Source organism: the organism of the source record quoted next, unplaced genomic scaffold (assembly GCF_019419815.1).
Source record: "Pyrus x bretschneideri cultivar Hongxiangsu unplaced genomic scaffold, Pyrus_bretschneideri_v1 Contig27, whole genome shotgun sequence".
Classification (NCBI taxonomy): Eukaryota; Viridiplantae; Streptophyta; class Magnoliopsida; order Rosales; family Rosaceae; genus Pyrus; species Pyrus x bretschneideri.
The window spans coordinates 3,580,961-3,605,764 of record NW_025999579.1 but is presented as its reverse complement, the minus strand read 5'-3'; the positions used below and the strand labels follow the sequence as shown (position 1 = coordinate 3,605,764).

Genomic DNA, 24,804 nt, shown 5'->3' with positions numbered 1-24,804 from the left:
TGGTGCGACAGTTGGGTTGGGTGGCGGCGATTGCGGGCCTGCTTACTTACTGTGGGCACGGTTTGGGTGGATAACCGGTTATAATTGGACCCGACCCACTATCTCTACACGCCTTCTTCCCCCTGTTATCCACAACCGCTTCCACGTGTCCTTCTTCAAGCTCAGTCTTCTCCCACCCGCTCTCCCCTTCTGTTATCTACTGTAACTTTCTCGAGAATTTCACAGAGAAAATCCAATCCGAAGCTCCGCGAGGCTCATGCGAGCCTACTTACCGAAATGTCCTTCTCCCCCACGCTCTCCATTTCCAGCTCTTCGCCTCTCTCCACCTCAATTTCCAAAATTAACCCCAAGTCCCACCACCTCACCGTTCTCACCAACTCATCAACCCACCGGAGATTCCTCTCCGGCCGCACGACCTTCCTCTCCGGCGACCGCCGGCTGGAGTTCTCGGCCAGGGCGAAGCCGAAGGACCTCATCCTCGGGAACCCGTCGGTGACGGTGGAGAAGGGGAAGTACAGCTACGACGTCGAAACCCTAATCAACAAGCTCAGCAGCCTCCCTCCGCGCGGCAGCATCGCCCGGTGCCTCGACATCTTCAAGAACAAGCTGTCACTAAACGACTTCGCTTTGGTGTTCAAGGAGTTCGCGGCGCGCGGCGATTGGCAGCGGTCGCTTCGCCTCTTCAAGTATATGCAGCGTCAGATATGGTGCAAGCCGAACGAGCACATATACACGATAATGATCAGCTTGCTCGGCCGCGAGGGGCTGCTGGATAAGTGCGCCGAGGTGTTCGACGAAATGCCTAGCCAGGGCGTGGTCCGCAGCGTCTTCAGCTACACCGCATTGATCAATGCCTACGGGCGTAACGGTCAGTATGAAACATCCCTTGAATTTCTTGATCGAATGAAGAAAGATAAGGTTCCGCCGAGTATTTTGACTTACAATACTGTGCTCAATGCCTGTGCTAGAGGTGGGCTGGATTGGGAAGGGTTATTAGGATTGTTTGCCGAAATGCGGCACGAAGGAATACAGCCTGACCTTGTTACTTATAATACTTTGCTTAGTGCTTGTGCTGGTAGAGGGTTAGGCGATGAGGCAGAGATGGTGTTCAGGACTATGAATGAGGGTGGGATTGTTCCAGATATGACCACGTATCGTTACCTTGTTGAAACTTTTGGTAAATTGGACAAGCTCGAGAAAGTCTCGGAGCTTCTTAAAGAGATGGAAGCTGGAGGGAATTTGCCTGATATTACGTCGTATAATGTGTTACTGGAGGCATACGCTGAATTGGGGTCGATTAGAGAGTCAATGGGTGTGTTTAGGCAGATGCAGGCTGCGGGGTGTATGCCGAATGCTGCTACTTATAGTATTTTGCTGAATTTGTATGGGAGGCATGGAAGGTATGATGATGTTCGAGAGCTTTTTCTTGAGATGAAAGTGAGCAATACGGAGCCAGATGCAGCTACATATAACATTCTTATACAGGTGTTTGGGGAGGGTGGGTATTTTAAAGAAGTAGTGACTTTGTTTCATGATATGGTGGAGGAGAAAATTGAGCCGAATATGGAGACGTATGAAGGGTTGATATATGCTTGTGGAAAGGGAGGACTCCATGAGGATTCCAAGAAAATTTTACATCACATGCACGAGAATGGAATAGTGCCTAGTACCAAGGCTTATACAGGGGTTATTGAAGCATATGGGCAAGCGGCATTGTATGACGAAGCTCTTGTTGCCTTCAACACAATGAATGAAGTGGGAAGCAAACCATCCGTTGAAAGCTACAACTCACTGATATATGCATTTGCAAGAGGCGGACTATACAGGGAGACTGAAGCAGTCTTGTTAATAATGGGCAAGGCTGGTGTTGCCCGGAATGTCCATACAGTCAATGGCATGATAGAAGCTTTTAGGCAAGGAGGTCAATTTGAAGAAGCTATCAAGGCATACGTTGAGATGGAAAAGACAAGATGCGATCCCGATGAGTGGACACTTGAGGCAGTTTTAAGCGTTTACTGCGTTGCAGGTCTTGTTAATGAGTGTGAGGAGCACTTCCAAGAGATTAAAGCCTCAGGAATATTACCCAGTGTCATGTGCTACTGCATGATGCTTGCTGTTTATGCAAGGAGTGACAGGTCAGTATTCACTCAATAGTTTCACAATTTTTTTGCTTTCATTTGTTATAGTAAGCCATCAATTTTTAAGCTAATGGTTACGCTTACAATTATCCAACATCATATGTTCCCTGGAGCACATAAGATATGTATTTGCTAAGAGGAGTGGCAATGAAGGATTTAGGATTACTGAGCTTCAGTAACTAACCTACCAGTCTTATTATGTTCATAAATTCTTAATTTGTGTTACATTAGTATCGTAACATCTGTCTTCCTAAACTCTTAATTCTTAAAAAGTCCATGTTATATTAGTTGCTTGCACTGCTCCAGACAGTACATACTCTCTATCACAGAATCCAACAACTAAGAGAACTGGCAATAAATATGTGTAGTATGGCCTCTGCAACCTTAAAGATGTACCCGTCATTCTCCATTCACTACATTGTTTATCTTATAGCCTTTAGCAATTGGTCACAGGAGAACTTCAAAACAAGGGTACTTTGATTACTCTTGAAGCTTTCATGAGTATCATTGGTCCATGGGATTTTGAAAGTTTTGAAAGTCTTCTTCTTGCTTTCAGGTGGGATGATGCCAATGTGTTGCTGAATGAGATGCTTACAAACAGGGCATCGAATATTCATCAAGTGATTGGGCAGATGATCAAGGGAGATTATGATGATGACTCTAACTGGCAGATGGTAGAGTATGTTTTTGACAAATTAAAATCCGAAGGATGTGGCTTGGGAATGAGGTTCTACAACACGCTACTAGAAGCACTTTGGTGGTTGGGTCAGAAACAAAGAGCTGTGCGAGTTCTTAATGAAGCAACACAGCGGGGGCTTTTTCCTGAACTTTTTCGTAAAAATAAACTTGTGGTGTCTGTTGATGTGCACAGGTATTTGGAGAATTTGTTTCTTTCTAGCCATGTTCTTTCTCAGCTTTATTTCAATCTTGACGTTGGCCATTTTGCAGAATGTGGCAAGGCGGTGCATATACAGCAATGTCAGTTTGGCTAAACAATATGTATGAGATGTTCCTCAATGGCGAGGATCTACCCCATCTTGCAACTGTTGTTGTAGTGTAAGCTGCTCTTTTCATTCTACATTTCTTTTCTGATGTTCTTGTTCTGAAAGCCTCTTGATTAAATAGTAGGGTTTATATGGTCTGGGTATGCTAGGATTTATGTAAAAATTACGTATTCCCAGTTTCTCGTTGTTAGGTCTATTGTTGAATACTGCATATATCGCTGCTTGTGTGCATTTGAGGATATTGATGATGTGCTGTTACTCCTTAACAAAAAAAATTCCGCTTTGACTTTAACATAACAAGCATGAGAAATAAAAGTTAAAACTCGAAACATAATCTATACATGGGCAAGTCTGACGAATGTTTTTTCTTTCAGCAAAATAGGCTATGCTTAAACATGCCATTAGGTGTCATTTGGCGTATTCTTAAACTTGCATAAATACAGCTATTTTATATTGCATTAGAACTCACAGATCAAAGTCTTTTGTTGGGGACGGATACAAAAGGGGGAAAACAAAAGGAGAAAAAAGCACGAAATGCTATTTTTAAAATTACGACACATTACATTCCAGAAATAGAATTTGAAGTGTTTCTAACGCTGTTATTGGTATTGCATTCATCAACTTGTCTGACTGCGGTTGATCTGTTTGTTTATCTATCAGACGAGGGAAGATGGAGAAAAGCTCAATAACACAAGATCTACCGATCGCAAAGTCTGCTTATACATTTCTGCAGGATAATATGCCAGCTTCCTTTTCTTTCCCAAAATGGAACAATGGTCGAATTCTCTGTCAGCGCCCTCAGCTCAAGCGGATCCTATCAAGCATCGAACCATCCACAGATGAGTCCGAAAGGAATAATATTATCACGTTAAGTAACTCCCCGTTTCCTCCTCCACGAACAAAGACATCCTCCAGTGCTGTCAATAGCGGACGGTATAATGATGCCGGTTCTGATGAAAGAATTAGGACAAGAACGGAGGTTTTGACAAGCATGGTTTAAACACACACTAGATATATCCGTCACTTACTAGGGTTCGAAAGTTTTTGCTCACTTATTTCCCAAATCAGTGGAAGAATGGGAATGCTGCTGCTCCAGTTTTGTGGAGAATGATTTTCGGGTCATTACCAATACAAGTGTTGGCTAATAGCTTGCCGGAGAAGGCAGCTTCGGTCGCACTGCAAAAAGCTCTGTTCGACGTTGTTTGCAGCTTTTTTTTAGGAAGGCGTCGAGGATAGTGGTTTTGTAGCCGTAGGTTATTCTTTTTCATGTGTAAATGGACGTTAGAATTTTGCGTCGAAATATTTGTAGACGAGTTAACAGATTTGCTTTTAGTTCACAAAGTAAATGACCTTCAAATGCTTATGTATTAAGGGGTGTTCATGCATCTATTTCTGGGGAGTCTTGAATTATTGATCTTAACAAACGAAAAACATAAATTGGGACGGTTTGAAATGCTTTTTCAAAAAGCACTTTGGCTCAAAAACGTTTTACCAAAAGCTCTTCTATAGCACATCAAAAGTTATAATAAAAATGCAAGTTCTTATTGAAAGAAGCACGAGGCTGATTCATCTCTCTCTTTGGAGACTTATAGACATCTATGTCGGTTTCTCCATCATTTTCTTTGAGACTAAGAAGACACTCATGGGAATACAAAGAGATATCACATGGTCCCAACAGTACGCCATATACCTACCTGCTAGGATTGAGATTCTTTCCGGATATCAAATTCCGAACCCTAGAGATTGGGCAATTCCGACAGTTCAATATAAATCACGCAGTTTCATTAGTATATTCTCACTGACCCACCACACACACATAATCTGTCTCGAACGCCGAAGTATCTCTCTCTTGAATAGTTAGAATTGCTCAATCCTTGAGCTCAAGAGCGTGAGATCCGAAGAGGATCTCAAGGGTTGAAGTGATAAAGTACCAAGAAAAGATGGACATTGCCGTATTGATTCAAATAATAAAAGCAAAAGCGGATTTAAATTCAACCACGTTTATCTAAAAGCCATAAAGTTAAAAAAAAAAGGTCCCAAGTTAGACGTAGAGACACTTGCTTCCGTTGGAAGTGCTTTCTTTGATGGGAACCCTCACTTGCTGCCTGACATTTTTAATCCATGGGCTCTAGAGCTGGAGATCCGAAGAGGATCTCAAGGTTGAAGTGATAGAGTACCAAAAAAAGAGAGACATTGTTGTATCAATGAGAATAATAAAAGCAAACGCAGATTTAAATTCAACCACGCTTATCTAAAAGCCATAAAGTCAAAAAAGTTATGTCCAAGTTAGAAGTAGAGACATTTGCTTCCATTGGAAGTGCTTTCTTTGATGGGATCCATCACTTGCTACCTGGCATTTTTAACCAATTCCCCTTTTATTCCAAAATAAGCAGTTGAGGTGATGGCTTCTAATTTCATCCAATGATACATCCTTATGTAACGCGTGAAGGAAAATTCTGTCGTATAACATTACACATTGTAAAATGTAAATATTAGTTTGTTTTAACTATTGTTATCAGAAATAGCCTTCAACATATATACCGATACTAAATAGATAAGGAGGGCATTGTGCACCATTTGAGTGCATGTGTGGAATTAAAATTTAACATGAGATCGTCTTTGGATCTCTACCTCTATAGCAGATAGACTCAAAAATTCGGATCATTCAATTTAAATTTTGCAACCTCCATTGTTTATTTAACATGCCCATCTTACACACAAACCCACACCCTCATCTCTTCATCTCTCTCGAATGATCCAGATTTCCGAGTCCATCTACTCCCAAGATAGAGATCCAAAGAATGAGGCCAAGAAGAAGAAGATAGAGTGCAGCAAATAGATGATGCAGCCCCACAAAAACCTTATCTTTGGTGTTATCCTAGCTGCTCACAGAAGCACTATTACCCCACTATCAAAGTGATTAGTTTATCTATACATATAATATATATAAATGCATATGCATCTATATATGAAATCAACACTAAAGGTGAACAGTGTTTTTGGTATCACCAAACTTCAACAAAAAAAATTTGAACAAAAATGTCTGCAAGACAAAAGAATTTTAAAAGTATCCCAAAATAATGTATCAAATAATGTAAGGGTATTTTCGTCGTTTTAACAATGTTTTTGAAATAATTAATTATTTTTGTACTTTTACTTGTTTATTAGTACCTCACAATAGGCTAGTAATAATGTGATTCAAGCAGCTGTTCATTCAATATTATTTTCTCTAGTTTTAAATACATTCAAAACATCTTAAGAGGCGTGTAATGCCAGTTATAAAAAAAAGTCTTTCACACGCAGATAATAATGTGATTAAATTAGTTGTCAAATGATTGGTTTTTTTTTTTTTTTTTTTTTTAATTTTACAAACGATATTATCTACACTAAGGGAGAGGGGATGAGCTTAACCTCACAATGAAAATAATGTGATTCAATCAATTGTTTATTAAATATTATTTTCTCTATTCTTAATGTAACTTTATAGAGACCGATTTTATTATGTGGATTTAACTGCTTTAATTGGTTTATGAAAGATTTTTTCTAGTATGATCTAAGATTATTCATTTACTTTATCAATTTACTCATATAAATATATTTAAAACGTGTAAATCGCACGTAACATGCTGTGATTCAAAAAATACATTATACGTGTTCATGAAAGCTAGTATATAATAAAGTGTACGAGCTTAAGGGATAACGAAAAAAAATCTACCCCTTATTTTCAATGGACTAAAAGCGAATATGCCAACTAGAAGGTCCATATAGCATCTCTTAATATTTTAATTAACTTTATAATACATCCAAGATATATAAGTTAAATAATCATAGATTGATAACTACTATAAGCATAAAGATTAGCATTGAGCTGGTTTAATTAATAACTAATTGCAATTTGCAAGTAAGTTAAGATTTGGAAAGTGGGGTGTCACTCCTTCGGGTTATTGAATTAATACTCCGTCACTTAAAGCACTAAATTTTAATTTTTAATCTAATAGATGTTCTATTTTTGTTTTGACAACCATTGAATTTGACCTAAAAGTTTTAAGTTACAACAAACTTACAGAGTAATATAAAATTTTAGTTCATTTTGAGATTGCTTTTCAACAATAACATTGAATAATACGAGAAATATTGATTGAGATTAAGAATAAGTAATTAAAAAAATCTGTCATTTTGACTACCTTGAACTCGTTTGGTAGTTGTTTTTAAAATAACTGAAAGCACTTGTGAAAATATTTTTGGAATTAATTCTCAATAAAAATGCAAGTGAACGTTACGGAAGAATGATATAACTGAAACTTCTTGCAAAAAATAATTAAATTGCTTTGAAAACCCAAAAGACTTTCTCTAAAAATACTTTTAGTCATTTAAAAAGTACTTACAAACGAACCTATAATATCGTGACAACTCTATTGTGCATGAGTGTGAGGTTTAGGATGTGGATAATTAAAAATGTAATTATTTGTGTTATCTCCACTGCTTTGGATAACAAGTTGCGTTCGACCGGATAAAGAAAAGGGGTGCAGAAAGCATATAATATTTTGTGACAGCTGGTGGTTGAGTGGGGTCCCATTGCCGAGTGAGGATTCTGGTCAGATTCTTTTTGTGAGAATTCTGAAAATATTTCAATCACATCCGTTCATTATATATTGTATGATTAATTTTTGTCAAGTAATGTTTATATTCAATTTTAAATAAAAAATTTACAATAATTTTTTATTGAACGATATACGATGAACGGATGTGATTGGATGATTCCTAAAATCCTCACAAAGAGAATCATGCGAGGATCCTTCGGGCTCATTGCCTCTCTCTAGTAATTTCTTATTCCCTTTTTAACTTTTTCTAATTTTTAATAGCTAGGGTGGCAAGTAACCCATATGGCATTAGATGATTCGGATTGTGAAAGAAATCCAATGAAATGTGGAATCTTTGTGTACAAATTTATCACCAAGCAACATTTGGTTGTCACGTCCCTTCCATCCCATTTTCATGTATATAATATTATCCATAACTGTTTGGAAAAATCGCGATCACGTTTTTCAGATAATAAAATGAATAAATATTAACTCACATCAAACGACGTAGCTAGAATTTTGATAATTTGACAAAAGATTGAGATGGTGATCAGTTAAAAATAAGAGCATTATATATTGAAGGGCAATAGTTAGTCATACAAATATCCTCATGTTTCATGTGACTAAGTTTCTTTCTTGGTTCATTTTAATGCTAATATTCCTAATTATAATATGGTCTATTAATTCTCAAAATTATCATCACTAACACTACGCATATCCACTTACTAATGTTGAAATGCACGAGTCAATAATTCCTAATTTTTCAAATATTAGATTACAAAATACAACGTCAGAGCTAGATAAGATACATGTGTTAATAGACTTAAAAACATAGAAAGCCAAAATAACTCCAACTCCATACTATATAAGCAGTGTTTAAATATCAATATGCATGTTTATAAAAACGTCGAGGAATATACTAGTATTAATACATGTTGCCGTTGATGAAAATTATGAAAATTTACAATAGATGGATATATCAATTTATTGAGATTTAATCGAAATTAAAGAAATATTAAAAAAAAAAAATTAAAAGTTCGAAATCTGATGCTCATGAATTAATTAAAAATGTGCAAGGAAGGAGAAAAGTGTGGATGCGGAGGTGGAGGTGGAAAGCATTACGAGGGCTATAGGCTATAGCCAATGAAGTTGGCACGGTATGTTCGCTTTTGTTCGTAAGGAGGGCAATCAAGGGGCGCATTCCGAGGCGTTTATTAAAAAAATAGAGGTTCTTTTAGTTGGGATCATATTAGTCCCGAATTCTTCTTTAATATATTAGTGGAAGACGGAAATATTTCAATTAGAATAAAGTAAAGTTTATCTCTAGACAAATACGAAAAAAAAAAAAGTTGGTTCAAATAATTAAGAGTAATTTGTAACAATAGACTTTCAATTTTAATCAAATTAAATCGATGATCTTTTAATTAAAAATTCATTATCATTGGTCTCTCAACTCATCAAAATATGTAGTTATAGTCATTTTCATCAACTTCGTCAAAATTTGTCAGAATAAGTTATGTTGGAAGGACCATTGCTACAATTAGGGTCCCTCAACTCATCAAAACATGTAACTATGGTCATTTTCGTCAACTTCGTCATAATTTTGTCAAAACGAGTTATTTTGAGATGACAATTGCTACAATTATGGTTAAAGTTGAGGGATCATTGCTCGAATTAGGTTAAAATTGAGGGACCATTTCTCTAGTTTGATTAAAATTGAGGGACCAATGATAATTGATTTTTAGTTAAGAGACCATAGTTGCACGTTTTGATGAGTTGAGAGATCAAATGATAATGAATTTTTAGTTGATGAACTATTTCTCTAATTGAGTTAAAATTAAGTAACTGTAGCTGCAATTTACTCAATAAGTAAAGATGTCCGTTCGACGATCCACATGGTGCCACCTCATCCCCGTCGTCTCCCACGTATATAGATAAACCTTTCCCGCACATAACTCTTCGCTCCATCATTTTTATTCGCTCTCTTTTTCTTCTCCGAATCGTACGGCCCCAGATCCATCGTCGCCGAAGAAACAGAGACTGATCGACCGGAAACGTCGTCGTCGCGGTCGGTGAAGATGTCGTCTGGCACGTGCTCCACCGTTGAGCCCGCGGGCGCGGGAGAGATCATGCTGTTCGGCGTGCGCTTGGTGATCGATTCCATGAGGAAGAGCGTCAGTTTGAACAATCTCTCGCAGTACGAGCAGCCTCAGGAGGCCGCCTCTAACAACGGAAATAACGGCACCGCCGCCGGAAAGGATGACGCGGCGCCCGGTTACGCCTCCGAGAACGACGTCGTTCACAATTCTGGCGGGAATCGCGAGCGCGAACGCAAGCGAGGTCAGTCTCTCTATCCTTCTCCCCGAAATCTCGGATCAGTGATTCTAAACTCATCAATCATTCAGTCAATTATATTTGTTGTATTGGATTCATAAAAAACTGGAACAAATTTGAGCAGTGTTTTGGTCGTCGGTAACAAAATTTGCGTTTTTTGTACATAACATTTGAATTTTGCATGTTCTAAATTAATCAAATTGCTAATTTTGTTTATCTGTGTTAATCGATCATTTTCGATATCGGAAAAAGAAGAACTTTCACCAGAATTTAGTTAATTTTGGTTGAAGAATGTGTATTTATTGTATATTGTTGTGATCAGGGGTTCCATGGACGGAGGAAGAGCACAAGCTTTTCTTGTTTGGATTGCAGAAAGTAGGGAAAGGAGATTGGAGAGGGATCTCAAGAAACTTCGTGAAGACTCGCACCCCGACTCAGGTTGCCAGCCACGCACAGAAATACTTTCTGCGCCGGAGCAACCTCAATCGCCGGCGCCGCAGGTCTAGCCTCTTCGACATCACCACTGATACGGTAACGATTTAATACCCTCTAGTTCTATAACAATTTAATCCAATTCAATTCATGTATTTTGAGTTTTGATGGAGCTTAATATGTTCATATGGATCTTAAAAGTAGTTGGTTTGCAGTCATTTGAATTGGCGGACCTTGTTTACAAGTGCTTTAGTGAATAAAATGGGTATGCGATTTCTGAAATTTCGATGCGATTTTCTCCCTGATGAGTTTCTAGTGTGAGCATAAGATTATTTACATTTTGGCAGTTCAAGATTCGGATTGCTTTTGCTAGCTCAACAAAGTTAAGAAAACGAAATCAGATTGTGGATTTGTTATTCTGCTGAGTGGATGATATAATTTCGTTTGTCTAATCTGGAGTTGTTTTCAACAGTTTTTCACCACCACCAAAGGAAAAAGTAAGCTTATCATGATAACTTCTTTTTCTTGTGTGTTAGGTCGCTCCAACTCCAATGGTTGAAGAGCAAGTACAGCATCAAGATAACATATCTCAGTCTCAGTTGCATCCGTTGCCACCCCCGCCACCATCCGAGTCTCGCAATGCTGGTGGTTTTTCGATGGTGCCAAATTTTCCAAGGACTGTAGGTCCAGCTGTCTTGCCAGTTCACATTGAGAACCCAATGGGAAATCTAGCTCTTCGACAAGCAAATCCCGAGAATAGTACTTCGGCCAAGCTCGTCCATCCAGTTGCCCTTCATTTGGCCCCTCATGCAACCGCAATATCTGACCTAAACTTGAACTCAACAACGGACACATCGACCCTAACTCTCAACCTCTCCTTGTCAGTGGACTCGAGGGAACCGTCGTCAAGGCATTCGGCTTTCCAGACAATGCCAGGATTCAGCAACGGGGATAGCATGATCAGTGTCGCTTGAGAGTGTCGATTTGGGGGAATGGTTTATAATTTAGGCATGGTAAATTAGGTGACTGAACTGTTTTTCTTCTTCTAGATTGTTGTACAGACCCTTCAAGATAATATTATGTCCTTTTCTTGCTGTTTTTCTGCTTTTATTATTCAGATTCTTGGTTTCATTTGGGTGTTTTGGTTACTGGTGTGTTGGTCCCCTCCCCTTGCTGGGACCTTGTCTAACTAGTGGCCTTCATAGCTTTTTAAGGTGGGGAAAAAAAAATCTGAAGTTGGGTTTTGGAAAGCATTGTTTGGTATACCAAGTGTTTTAATATAGGTGGTTGGATATTTAAATTTTTTTAGCTTGTATTATGATACCTAGTGTATTGAGTCGCACCAAAAATTTTCTCCTCCGGCACCCCATGGTGATGTCACCAAAGCGTATTGGACTCACGGGGATGTCACTGCATCGAGAACAACTTACGTAGTATAGGTATACTGTCTCTCCGGTGTTGTATGTCAACGAAATAGGAATTATATGGACAAAAATTTATACGTCTTGTACAGGATGTCACTATGGTGATGTACCCCTACTATGTAAGTCGTTTATCATAGCGTTATGAACTAGTATAAAAACGTGTCTTAACAATCACGTGCTAATGATACAACATTTGTCTAGTATAACATTCGTTTGGGATACTGCCACATCGTTCCGTCTCATGTAGGTCTTTCTTCGTGAGTGGAGAGCATTCTCTTATCCCTTACTTATTTTGGATGGACAAATTTAATTTTGCGATTGTGGATTGAATGTGGCATGGCTGTCAATAATGGATGATGGTGGTTGTGTATGGAAACGTGCATGCGACATTGGCGAATGCCTTATCAAAACGAAATGTCTCAGATGAATTCAAGGTGTCAACTTTAATGAGTTAGGTCGGCTTTTGGCACCATTGGATTAGGCAGAAAAATGGTTGCTTTCACCGCCACCGTTTGAATAGGCGGAAAGCACTTTTTCGAATGCTTTTAAAACGTTTCTATCAAATTTTAATAAAAATAACTGAAAATGTTTTTGAATTTTAAAACTACTTTTTATTCTTGATGCTATATGGAGAAGCATTTCCAAGTGTCTCGAGGATTATTTTGATAATAATCCTCGTGAATTCGTAATATTGATACATAATTCGTTTGGAAATATTTTTAAAATGAATAAAAGCGCTTTTAATTAAAATTTGAAACCAATTCTTATTAAAAATTCAAGTAGATATTGAAAAGCACTACAAGTGCTTCCTGCAAAAGCAAATATCTGGTGCTTCCTTCAAAAAATATTTAAAGTGCTTTTAGGACCCAAAATCCATTTTACCAAAAACACTTTAATTTTCAATCACTTTAAAAGCAATTTCAAACTAGCCCAAACATATTTTATTTTTTCGGGTCAAAAAACGGATTCACTGTGACCAGAATTCATGGTATCCACCGAAGAATTTGATATCAAGTGTCCTTTCCTCAAACCATAAGGACTATTGAAAGTGGAATAAAATGTGCATGTTAAACACACTCTGAAAGTCAAAACTTCCACCGAGTTTTCCTTCCTGTCCTTTGACTCTCCAGTTTTCCGCTTTCGAGCAGAGCCTTCAGGTCCACGAAAGTATATCCCCGGAAGTGCTCACCCGCGGTCGGTGTCGGAGCGGGTGAGTCGTCCAGAGTCATTGCAGTCCGGCACCGGTCAAAGTTGGGAGCACTTCTCTGGCCTCCAACTTCTTCCAGTTGATCGATCGAATAATGGATCAATGCTCAAGAGCCTACAAGTATACACAATGAAATTCACATAGAACGGTTCACAGGGTAAGCAGTCAAAGGCAGTCACTAAATTTCTAACTACATATAATTTCAAAAGGAAACGCCTCGTTTCGCGTCTCTACTCGGATAAGATTAGATAACTCACTAGATTCAATATTCATCAAATGAAAATATGGACTAGCCGTGAAGCAGACTCCCTTACAATTGTAACAATTCTACCGTTTTTCTCGGGATTCGAAGGGCTAAGTTTCCTTAACAACTAATGCATCTAGTACATTTAACTGGGACGAACTTTCGAAGTGGCATTCATTTCTTTGTTCAATACACGAGTTATCCGATCCAATCCTAAACACCAAACAAGGCCATAAAGACTGAGATTTAAAATCCCAGCAAGTTTTTTCTAGCAATTTTCAATTTAAATTCACTAAAATAAATTAAAAGAAAATAAAAATCACAAAAAAAGTACTGCAAGTTTTTTCTAGCAATTTAAATTGACAAATGATGTGGAACATGAACGATTCAACGGTCTAGATCACAACATATGAATCAAAGAAAGCTTTCAATATAATTTGTTCCTTTTTCAAAGCATCGGAAACCAATTGAAAAAACCTCCGGAACCTAAACAATGCAACTGTTTGGATTACAATATACTGAAGCTTTCAATATAATTTGTACAACCACTGACCACCGCCGCCACCACCACCACAGCTTCCGATATCTGACGACATGAAAGGACGGAATACTCCTAAAGAATGCCTAAATTTTTCTTTCCTTCAGTAATCTACAACTCTATACCCATGCCATCCTACCCCAAAAAATGACAATGCCAAGGAAACCAACCACTCATACAGAAACCGGCCGCTCTCTTCGATCCATGTGTAGGGCATTGAATCTCCTTAAAAATTGGAGAATCAAAGTAAAACACTGAAACAATATGAGAAAAATACACAGTAGACAACTCATTTTACCGTCGACAGGCAAGGCATTGGCAAAATGGCCACTCTAGGACGACTAATCTCTCCTTCACGATACAGGTGCTATGCTCAACTCAAGTGGCCTCAATGATTGTTGAACAATCTCCGTAACTGTTCTATTACGGCGGCAAACATCCGATAGGTCCTCAATTGGAACAGATAGAGCATTAAAGTTAGACCCAGACGCAGCATCTGACAATGCTTTCAAGAATCTCGAACGCTCAACTTCTGTCACAGCCGTCAAAGGAATTAAAGAAACACTCTCCTTGGCCCACTCTACTGACTGTGGCCCATAAGCTCGAGATAAAGATAGTAGTGTGTAGGTTACCTGTACGATGGGAAAGCACAGTGAAATTCCAGACATGTATCGAAACACATACGATCAATACTCATGCAGTTAACAGTGAGCGTAACAGTCGATGTTGATAATACAAGTGAAAAATTACCAGTTCTAGTCGGGAGCTTGGCAGTGCTCCTGTTAGTGAAGCAATTAAGATTCTTGTGATGCTGGACCCTCGAGGAATAATGACAGAATTCCTGATTGGTAAGTATTGTTTTCTCTCGGCAGAGTTTGCAAGATCAAATATATCGGATAAAAACGTTAATATTGACTTTGATGCCTCTCTGCAAAGAAGAGAATGAAAAGGTAAATAGCCATGCTCAACCAAAAAGATAATTGATATCAAACACGGAAAGAAAATGTCTCTGACGTTTAAGGACATAGTAACACCATGTACCAAAGATCACTTGATACATGCAGAATCAGAAATCTAACAAGGCTAAGTAGGAAGCTTCGACAGAGAAAAACTTCTAAATAAATAACAACAAACTTGAGATACAAAAACGGGAAGGCAAAGTTGTTGTGAAACAACAATAATTTCTTCAAAAAAGATCTCAGACTCAACTGCAACCAGATATTTAACTGAACATGGTAAAAACTAATTTTACTGAAAAAGTTGAGGTTGAGTTGAAATTACTACACATACAGTGATCTCTTGGAAATTGTTTGAATTTTCAAACTTCTATTTACATGGAGAGAGAGAGAGAGAGAGAGAGAGAGAGAGAGTACCTGTGCTGCACTGTAATCCCAATCAGCGAGCAATCTACTAATGATGGAAATACAGCAGATGGAATAAATAATTGAGGACAATAGCGAATGCATCTTGATGCCAACAGAAAACAATCATCTGCTATATCAGGTCTTGCAGTAAATTCCTGCAATATTTGTGCAAGTTAACTACAAGAAAGATAATATTTGAAAGAAAAAACAATTGCAGGCTCCAGCTCAATGAAAACTTACCTGAATGCTAGTGAGAAGATGTGTGGTGTGCAAAAAAAGTGCTTCAATCAAACTTTTCAAATAATTTGCACAAGATGGGTCAGAACCAAATATCTGCAGCATAAGAAGCAACAAATGCACCAATTTTAATTTAAAAAAAAACAACAAAAAAGAAAAGGAAACAAAAATTCAGGTTTTTGGGTTTTAGCGGATGGCTTGCCTTTATAACTTCACTAGATAAATAGAGGAAGCATGGTTGGTGATGCTGTTGATATAAACCTTGAATCTCCTCCAGCATTGCTCCAATTGTAAATTTCATGTACCTTCCAGAAGTCCTCACCTATAGAAGGACAATGAGTAAGACAAGAAAGATTTCAATAATACACTACCAGACAATCAAATTAATATGGCTCACACAAGCCGCTAATGATAGAAAAAAGGGACACTCTCTAGATTAACTCTTCATCACATCATGTAAGGCAATGGAAAAAATTTTAAAGACCCACACACGAGGCGGCAGGCAAAAAGACAGGTACCATAGTTGAATCACATAACGCAATGCATTCAATGTATACAGTAGCAGGCAAAAATTCAAGTCTACAATAGCTTTAGTGAATTAAGTTTTAACATTTTAGAAGCTGGATCAATGAACTCACAGCATATTTGCAAGCTCGGCACAGAGACTCCATTGTCGGCATATCCCAAGCACGACTTCACCATAAACATTCAAAACATGCATAAGAATAAATAGAGATTAAGATATCAATACTGTAATGTGTTACACTACTAGGAATGTAGAAATACTTACATATCAAATATGGCTTTAAAAAGTGGCCATAGTCTTTGAATTGCATCTGCCACAGCTTCTGCATGATTCACATACCTAACGATGTATCCAAATCGATCGATGTGAACGGTTAAATCACGAGCAGGTTTGCTATTTAGCGTGTCTGGGCCTTGGCGGACAGCTTCCTGGTTATTGACAGCAGTAAATCAGCATATCACCAACACAAGGATTCATACGTAGATTTCCTTCTAAAACTGAAACACACCTGTAAAGGAGTAACAACAGGCAAGCACAAGGCCTCCAAAGCCCTCTTAGCTTGATCTGGGGGAAGTTCAGTAATGACCTTGCTGCATGCGATAGTCAAATAGACACTTGGATCAGCTGTATCATGCAAAACTACATAGATCATGCAACATTGGACGATGCAAAAAATAGTTACCTTAAGGCTTCAACTAGATGTAGTGAATCATCAGCAGAGACCTTAAAACTGCCTTCACCATTCACTGCCCTATGGTATATATGGAAGAGTCCATCCAAACATCCAGAGAGCTTTAACCGGCAATCTGCATCCAAATATAAAGCATCCATAGAGATAGAGTTATCAACTATGAGGCTGACTAGGTTAGACAAAAAACTAAGGAAATTTTTTCTATTGGACTTATTCGATTTAGTACCATCACAAATCTGTCTAAATGCTACAGCTGCAGCTGCTGCAGAATCTTCAGATATACCCATGCCACTCATGAGGATATGTAGAACTGAAGGCAGTATGGACAGTCCGCCGGATGCAGCATCAAGCCACTTTGAATATGCTCCAATAGTTAAGCAAACTGCAACACTCTCCACGTGCAGGTAAAATGAATTTAGCACACCATATTAGACAGACTGGTGAAATATAACTTCTATAAAACATAACCACTCACGACAGATGGGACTATAACTAATAAAAATACATTACCTGTCTGAAGTAGTTGAGGATGCTGAGGTAGTTTTAGCAGCCTATCCATAACCTGTGCACATCAAAGAAAGCAAAATAGAAGTGAGTTTATGAGATCATAACTTTGGCATTAATTCAGTTTCAACTTCTATAGGACAATGGTGAAACTAGAAAAGATGTAGACATGAATTTGCACAACATCATACCTTGGGCATTACTTCAGCTTCTACTGTTGAAACATAAGTTGATATAGCCCGGATGCCGAACAAAGCAGCTTCCGCTGGGCGCCATTCACTTTGCTCATTGTGACAGCAAGCTGCAGCCTTAATAAAATGAAAATATCATGTCCAAAATGTAGCAGAAAAATAAAAAACGAATCTTACACAAAGAAACTAAAACAGCTAAAGCAGTAAAGGACCACTACGTCAGAGAGAAGACTAAGCATTCTTCAATGTATTAAATATTTTCCAAACATACCAGTTCTTTACAAGTTAATAAAATTTCAATGAACCCACATATAATTGATGTTTCAACAGAATATTTAATGAACTTTACATAAAATTGGAGTTACAATTAGAAAAAATCAAAACACACCTCATCAAGCTTCATGTAAAGAATTCTAAGTGTTGCATCACCCCCTAAAACTGATGCTGCATCAATTAAGACATCTGCAACAGCTGGGAACAATACAGATTCAGTCATGCTACATTCGAGGTCTCATCAAGAAGAGTATGAATGTGGAAGAGGCAAATAAACTGACATTCACATAAAATTAAAATTTAATATAAACAAAAACAAAAGACCAACTTTCTAGTGGGACTGTGATCTCCAACACCAGTGGTTTGGAAGAGGTTCAACATGAACATGCCTTTAATATATTTATAAGAAATTCACACATGGATGCACATTTTATCGGCTAGAAGTTGCCTTGCTTAAGGTTCCCAACAACAAAAATATATACTGCTATCCGATGCAAAATTAGGCAAGAAGTTGTGTTGCTTTCTATGCACTTCAATAATGAGAACAACTGCATAAAACTTTAGGCCAATTTTTTAGGGAAACTATAAGACAATGTCACACACCAAACAGAACAACTAGGAATTACCATATCTAGTCTGCTTAAACTCCTTAAGATCTTCATATGAAAGGTCCCGATAATCTTGAGGATATTGAATCCGAAAGCTTACCTGTCAATAGTTTCAGTTTCTCAAAGTTTAGTACAATAAAAGAATGTCAAAATGCATGTAATGTGGTATTTCATTAAGTTGAAGCTCAGTTTTAGGATAATTGACCATTTTCCCATAATGTACTTTTTATGATATATGAGAATCTTAATTCTCCAATATCTGCACACCCATTTAATTTATGTGACAAACGGTAATCACCCTGTATCAGATAATCATTTCTTTGGAGAACCACTAAGCAGAACACAGATACAAATATCAACACTAAAGAACAAATGTGGTTCTCTTTAGATGAATCCTAGGTTAACAAACTAAACTATTAGCTTGGTAAAATCACTTAATTATCATGAGAACAATTCAACACATAGTGGTATCATTACATTCAGAAAACAACACACATTACATTCAGATATTATCAATAGGTGTTTGAAACTAATGCCACAAATTACAATTTTAAAGCTTCTAAGAAAAAGAACTTACTAAGGATACAAGTGACTCATAAGCTGGACGAAAAACTTGCAGCCTTCTATTTCTCTCAGCTTCAATGGAAGATTCATTCACAAACGAAATATACGATTCCCTGGAAGGTTAGAGTTCTTATATTGAATGTCTTTTTAGTTTTAGACACAACCAAGTAGACTGTGATTCTAAAATGACTCACCTTCTGGTCAAGTTTACCTGGAGACTCTGCCAAAAGTTGAATGTCATGGAAGCAATATAGTACTCTGGGTGTGAAGCAACTTCCAATAATGCATGTACAATCAACATTGATTCATGTGAGCCTGAAGAAAAGATGTTATCAACCAAAAAGAAACAGATCAGACAAAGTTCAAAAAATTCAGGGCTCATAAGAGACGAAAAACATCCAACAATTCCTCGGAGAAGTTTTTGATAGCTGCTAAATATGTATACCAGTTGCAATAAGTTCAACATATGAATCACCCATGTCCGAAAATAAGCGAGCAATGGCCTTCACATCTTCCTCATCCTGAAAACAAGAATCGAGATAGGGGCAAAATAACCATCAATGAAGTTACTATTTTGCACTTAATTTTAATGATTAAGGGGTTGTTTGTTGAGCCTTATTTGTATTTTGTAGGTAAAAAAACACTTTTTAACCCAACTCCACACATGAAATACCTTTGAAGAATCTCTTAGCTGTCCCTTAAGATTCATTACTTGAGGGACAAGCACTTGAATTAAGGGCATCTGCACAGAAACACCACCAGAGCTTCCAGCTGCTGTATAGTGTATCAATTCAGATATAACTGCAATGAAAAAGAAACCAAGAGGGGAAGCAAAATAAGAAAATCCACCCGAGGGTAAGGCAGAAATTGATGAACACACACAGTAACTGAATAAAATTTACAATATGGCTTTGACAGAGAAGCAATGTGAAGGACATAAACTAGAGAGCTGAGTTAACAGATTTCGATACTACACCATCCATGCAGAGACAAATGCTAAAACATTGACAAGAAATAATTTGACGATAATATTGAACTGAATGTCAGAACATAACAAGGATTATAGACGACTTAAAAAGAAACATCGTTAAGCACATTCTATTCAAGGAAATGTAATATATTTACAATAGTACTTTCAGTCCCATATTTGCCACATCTTTGATGTAAGAAAATTTAACATGCAATCAGAACAATGCCCATTACTAACATTCTGCATTACCTACAAATTGATTGGCAACTTTCTAGATAATACCTACTTCAAAAAATTGACATACTAAGCAACAAAAAAATTCAAACTACCCTTTTAAATATCTTTAGATATAGAACCTCCAAATGTTGAAATTGAAACACTTTACAGAGCCAAATCGATCCAAAAAAAGTCTGTTGGAAGTTCTACCACGAAATTTACACCTCAACAAATTATAGAACTACATCATAAAAAAGAACTATAACACTATTAAAAAAAGAGCAAGATGTTATGAAAGCATATTCAAAATTCAAACAAGTTGGATTTATTGGGTGCTTGTATCACTGCTATAAAATTGTCATAGTAAAACAAGCTGAAAACACAAAAGTATCATACAGTTTTCATCAGCTTATCAAACTTGTTTTTACCATTTACTGCGGCCTCTGAAAGTAGCTCAGAATTCAAGCTTGAGAGGGCTGTGAGCACCAATGGATGGGATGCAAGCACAGATCCAGGGATCCTGAAACCCACAATAGTTCATTTAAGTACCATGAATTTCTATCAGTCACCCTGTAAGAGGAGAAGTCATACCACAACACAAGATGAAATTTGGGACTATCATATCAACAGCCACAAACTATACCAATTTTATAAGAACAACAATTACACTGATGTGACATGTGTAGATCTATGGATATTGAAGAACAGGCTTCAACTATAACAAGCATTGCATAAATCTCAACTTGCAAAATGTACTGCAGTATGTGCCACTACAAAAATGATTTCCAATTTCAGTATTATAACCAACACGTGCAGGGAAGTACAATGCATGTTTGATACCATATGGAAATAAGCGCACACATGCAAGAACTTGAAAGGACTTCTTCTCAAGTTTAATGCCTGAATTGTACAACCAATTATGCACTCATATACACTAGAAGGATGTAATATATGATCCACAAATTGGCTATTGGTGAATCCACAGATTCAAGGCACTCCACATACAAATGCCCACAGTAAAACTTCACATCGCAGATCATTGAGGTATATTCAAGTGAGATCTTTGTAATAAGGCAGTAAGATCCTAGCAAGTGATCTTTTCCATGGAAGAGACCTCCAACCTCCACATTACAAGACGTTTGGAATCATCTCTCCAAACAACCGCTCAAACCAAAATTGTTTTGTCACTTGGGTGTCACTGTGATGCCTTAATTAATATTCCAATAGACTATACAGCCTCTAGACACGACTCCTATAGGAAACCACATTATCTCAGATATGCAAAGCCTTGATATGTTAAAAATGACAAAGCTCTAACATATCTAATTACATTCCTTACACAAAAGGTTATATATCTATATATGTTATACATACACATATATAAAAGGCGGGAGAGAGAGAGAGAGTGAGAGAGAGAGTTCATACCCATGCTTCAGTCGAAGCCAAGAAGCAAATGCCTCAAGAACCTGAAAAACCAACCAGCAAAACGATTAAAAAAAGGCACTCTACCAGCCATTAGAAGCAAGTCTCAAATATCAGCAAAGTGTAACTTATACAATTCTGAATAAATAATTACCTGCTCCTTAAGCTCATTAATATTCAAACAGGCTGTCAGGATGTTTAGAGCAATCTCCATTTGTGAAGTAAGCTCTTTTTCAAATTGGCGGCGTCTTTCCGGGCGAGCTGCAATTTTGTAATTGAATACTTCCTGATTTTAAATCCCAGAAGAAAACAAACATGGTGAAAAGGTAGGCATCTGTCAATCAACTAAAGTTTTAAGAAAACATACATTGTTTGGACTAATATATGAGACCACTACATGAATTCTCCCCAGCAAAAAGTAATGAAAAGACAGAAGAGCATGATGCTGAACATCATAGGAATCATTACGAAGGGAACGGTATGCTTTAGAAAGGACATCCATTATTTCTGGAAGTGTACAAAACACTTTCATCATATTACACACAGAAGGTTTAAATCAGCCTTGTCACACACGGTTGCACACTACAGTGCAAATATAAAGTCAGCAAGCATCATATTTATATAGTTATATACCTCAGGCAAAACTGTTAGTAACTCCAAAAATCCTGGTATAAACTCTGGATGCAAATTCATCTCCTCACGAAGCCACTTCACAATACCACCATCCCCCCAATCTTCAGTGCTAACATGTACAGCCAAAGCAGCCACAGCAATGCTAATCTACAAAGACAGATAGTTGAGCTTAATATCCTCTTGGGATCATAAAATCTGATGAAACAGCATCAGAGAGAGTTCTAGATGGTACCTGAGTTCTGACTTTAGGGGGGCCTTTGTGGAATTTTCTCAATAAGTTCTGCATTCAAAACATTTGAAACTTTCAATACTGTAAACAAACAATTGAACCATTCTTCATATAGATAAAACAGGTCCATGACACCGACAAAAGACACAATCGAACCATTCTTCATATAGACAAGCAATCAAACCATAGCTTACTCAATTCTCACTGAAATTGTCAATGGATAGTGGATACTCACTCACATTTAACGAATCACGTAATGGGCAAAAAGCTTCAGACTGTAGTTCTTCAAAATCTTGTTGTACCTAGACACGATACAAAATGAACTAAGAATCTATACATACGCAACCAATACAACATAAACAAGGTGTACACATTTTGAACATAAGATCTTTTAAGCATCTATGGAAACAGGACCCAATAAAGCATGTGCATGAACATTGACAGGCAACTCTAAGGAGAAGAGAAATACCTTGCTTCTAAGGGTCTGCGAACAAAATATTAAAGTTTCTAGATTGCTAGTTGCATCATGAAGCAAGTTATCAGCAACCTAAGAAAAAGAAGCACAGTAATGTTCAGAAAACTCAACAGTAGCAAATTCAGCTAACAAAACCCATATACAAAAAAATAAAAAATAAAGAGAATAAATTCAACTTTTGTTTTGGCCTCAAGTAATTAATTCAACTTAGAGAGCAAAATTTCGTATAATCTAACAGGTACAAGGATAGAATTGAAACACCAATAACCATTAAAACAGTAATTTGTGCAAGAAACTTTACATGGAAACCACAAAATTAAAAGAAAATAAGGACTTAGGGAAATAAATTTAATATATCTAGTTGCATAAAAGAAAAAAAGACTAAACTGCTGGTTTACCTTTACCCTCATATACAAAAAGTGAAAATTTTGAAAGAGATATTTATCATTGATTAAGAAAAAGGTTAAGGGTATAGATTTAAAGCTTACTAGCTGTGTACAATAAATGATCAGTTCACTGTTCAAATATACTTGTAAACTCACATCATCTTTGTTTCTTAAGCTCAGTATTTGAGTATATTTCGTTTTACGTTGTTCTCAGGCTCATAGATGAGCTTCCCATTATAGATATAAAGAGATGCCACAACCAAAATCGATCGATTCTGCAAGGTAAAACCTTTCGGATCAAAATTTTCTCACAAACCAACGAGAGCAACAAATTGCTTCCCTCTCGCATATTAAAAATGAAATACATAAGAAAATAAGTAATGCTTCTGACCCAAAGCATACCCCTCAACTCAGATGATTGACCAAAACCCTAAAATTGAACTCATTTAATTCAAATGGAACGAACTAGGGATTCCAAACTACTCAAAATCCAATCCCATCACGAGTGACAAAAACACCAAACTAATCACAGAAATTCCAGCATATACTAAGCGAAAATCGAAACGAGAACCGAACATCAAACTCTCACAAGCTACAGCCACCGATCAAAAACTTCAAAAAGCCGAAAGGAGAATTCAAATCAACAAAAACAGAAAGTGAACGGAAAAGCACCTGCCAGGCGTCGAGCGTCCGCTGGAAGTCCTGCAGCCAGCGATCGGCCTGCAGGCGGACGCCGTCGTCGGGGTGATGGTAGAGTGCGTTGAGGGCGTCTTTCACTGTGTTCTGGAGCTCCATGGTTCGTCGTCGCACCTGCTCTCCGAGCTCCCTCTTCGCACTTGTTCGATTCGTTCCTCTTTCTTGTCTTTTTTCTACCCCCCCAAAAAAAGTGAGAAGTCGAGGGGTTTTTTGGAGCTGCCTTGGCCGTCGGATCTGCGTGCCGATGTTTGACTCTTGGTCAATACGATTAATCGGGTAGAGGGCTGTGTGTGTAAATATGTGTTTTTTGGGTCAATTTGTGTAAATATATTATTAGCTTGTTTGAATTAAAAGAGATGTTTGGTCGATGGGGACACGTGTCGCGTGATTCGAATGTAACTAGGAGATCAAGATCCTCTCCTGATCTAAGGATGAGGATCTTCCTGACCAATAAGTGTGGGCAGTTGGATGAAAATCCAACGGCTACAAGCAGGGGGTTCCTTTAAAGTTATAATAATTATAACCGTTGGATTTTCATCCAACGGCCCACATTTCTTGATCAGGAGGATCATCATCCTTAGATCAGGAGAGGATCCTGATCCGTAACTAAGTGATCGGATTTGGGTCCCATTGGTCAGATCACAGATTGGTCCATGTGAAAAATCAACAACAATAATCAAACTTTATTCCACTAAATTCCTCAATGGTTTAGAACCGAACAACAACCAAACCGCACCAGTTTGAATATTTTGCGGTGGCTAAAAACGAACATAAAATTGCTCATCAAATATTATAATATATTGTTATTTCTCTTTCTTGTAAATAAAAAATTGTATGTTCGGATATCATTAATGGTATTTAAAACCTAAAACTCAAGAAACCTAAACGTAGTTGAGTTGGTTCGAGTTGTATATTATT

General features: G+C 37.6%; 3 protein-coding genes across 6 annotated transcripts; 2 read left to right on the top strand and 1 right to left on the bottom strand.

Moving 5' to 3' along the window:
- Positions 1-134: 134 nt before the first annotated feature.
- LOC125478904 (pentatricopeptide repeat-containing protein At1g74850, chloroplastic-like) lies at positions 135-4,531 on the top strand. The gene is made up of 4 exons (XM_048587699.1): positions 135-2,135; positions 2,695-3,009; positions 3,087-3,194; positions 3,803-4,531. The coding sequence occupies exons 1-4, from the start codon at positions 277-279 to the stop codon at positions 4,140-4,142; spliced, it is 2,622 nt and encodes an 873-aa protein (XP_048443656.1). The 5' UTR covers positions 135-276; the 3' UTR covers positions 4,143-4,531.
- Positions 4,532-9,785: 5,254 nt separating this feature from the next.
- Positions 9,786-11,586, top strand: LOC125479010 (transcription factor MYB1R1-like). The gene is made up of 3 exons (XM_048587986.1): positions 9,786-10,062; positions 10,379-10,587; positions 11,025-11,586. Exons 1-3 carry the CDS (start codon positions 9,801-9,803, stop codon positions 11,460-11,462), a joined length of 909 nt encoding a protein of 302 aa, XP_048443943.1. The 5' UTR covers positions 9,786-9,800; the 3' UTR covers positions 11,463-11,586.
- A 2,187-nt stretch (positions 11,587-13,773) lies between these two features.
- LOC125478905 (transportin MOS14-like) lies at positions 13,774-24,074 on the bottom strand. Of its 4 annotated transcripts, none has more exons than XM_048587700.1 (26): positions 23,863-24,074; positions 22,799-22,876; positions 22,569-22,631; positions 22,333-22,380; positions 22,101-22,247; positions 21,622-21,753; positions 21,471-21,511; positions 20,474-20,565; positions 19,533-19,660; positions 19,305-19,380; positions 19,054-19,174; positions 18,873-18,972; positions 18,314-18,395; positions 17,803-17,885; positions 17,415-17,531; positions 17,230-17,281; positions 16,946-17,101; positions 16,711-16,834; positions 16,537-16,618; positions 16,293-16,456; positions 16,141-16,195; positions 15,705-15,824; positions 15,506-15,598; positions 15,275-15,420; positions 14,652-14,829; positions 13,774-14,533 (listed from the first exon to the last, which is right to left on the bottom strand). In XM_048587700.1, the coding sequence occupies exons 1-26, from the start codon at positions 23,983-23,985 to the stop codon at positions 14,255-14,257; spliced, it is 2,880 nt and encodes a 959-aa protein (XP_048443657.1). In that variant the 5' UTR covers positions 23,986-24,074; the 3' UTR covers positions 13,774-14,254. The 4 variants fall into 4 exon arrangements, with proteins under 4 accessions (XP_048443657.1, XP_048443658.1, XP_048443659.1 ...); XM_048587701.1 differs by having other exon boundaries at positions 17,803-17,876; XM_048587702.1 differs by lacking the exon at positions 23,863-24,074 and having other exon boundaries at positions 22,565-22,631; positions 22,799-22,873.
- Between the last annotated feature and the right edge of the window lie 730 nt (positions 24,075-24,804).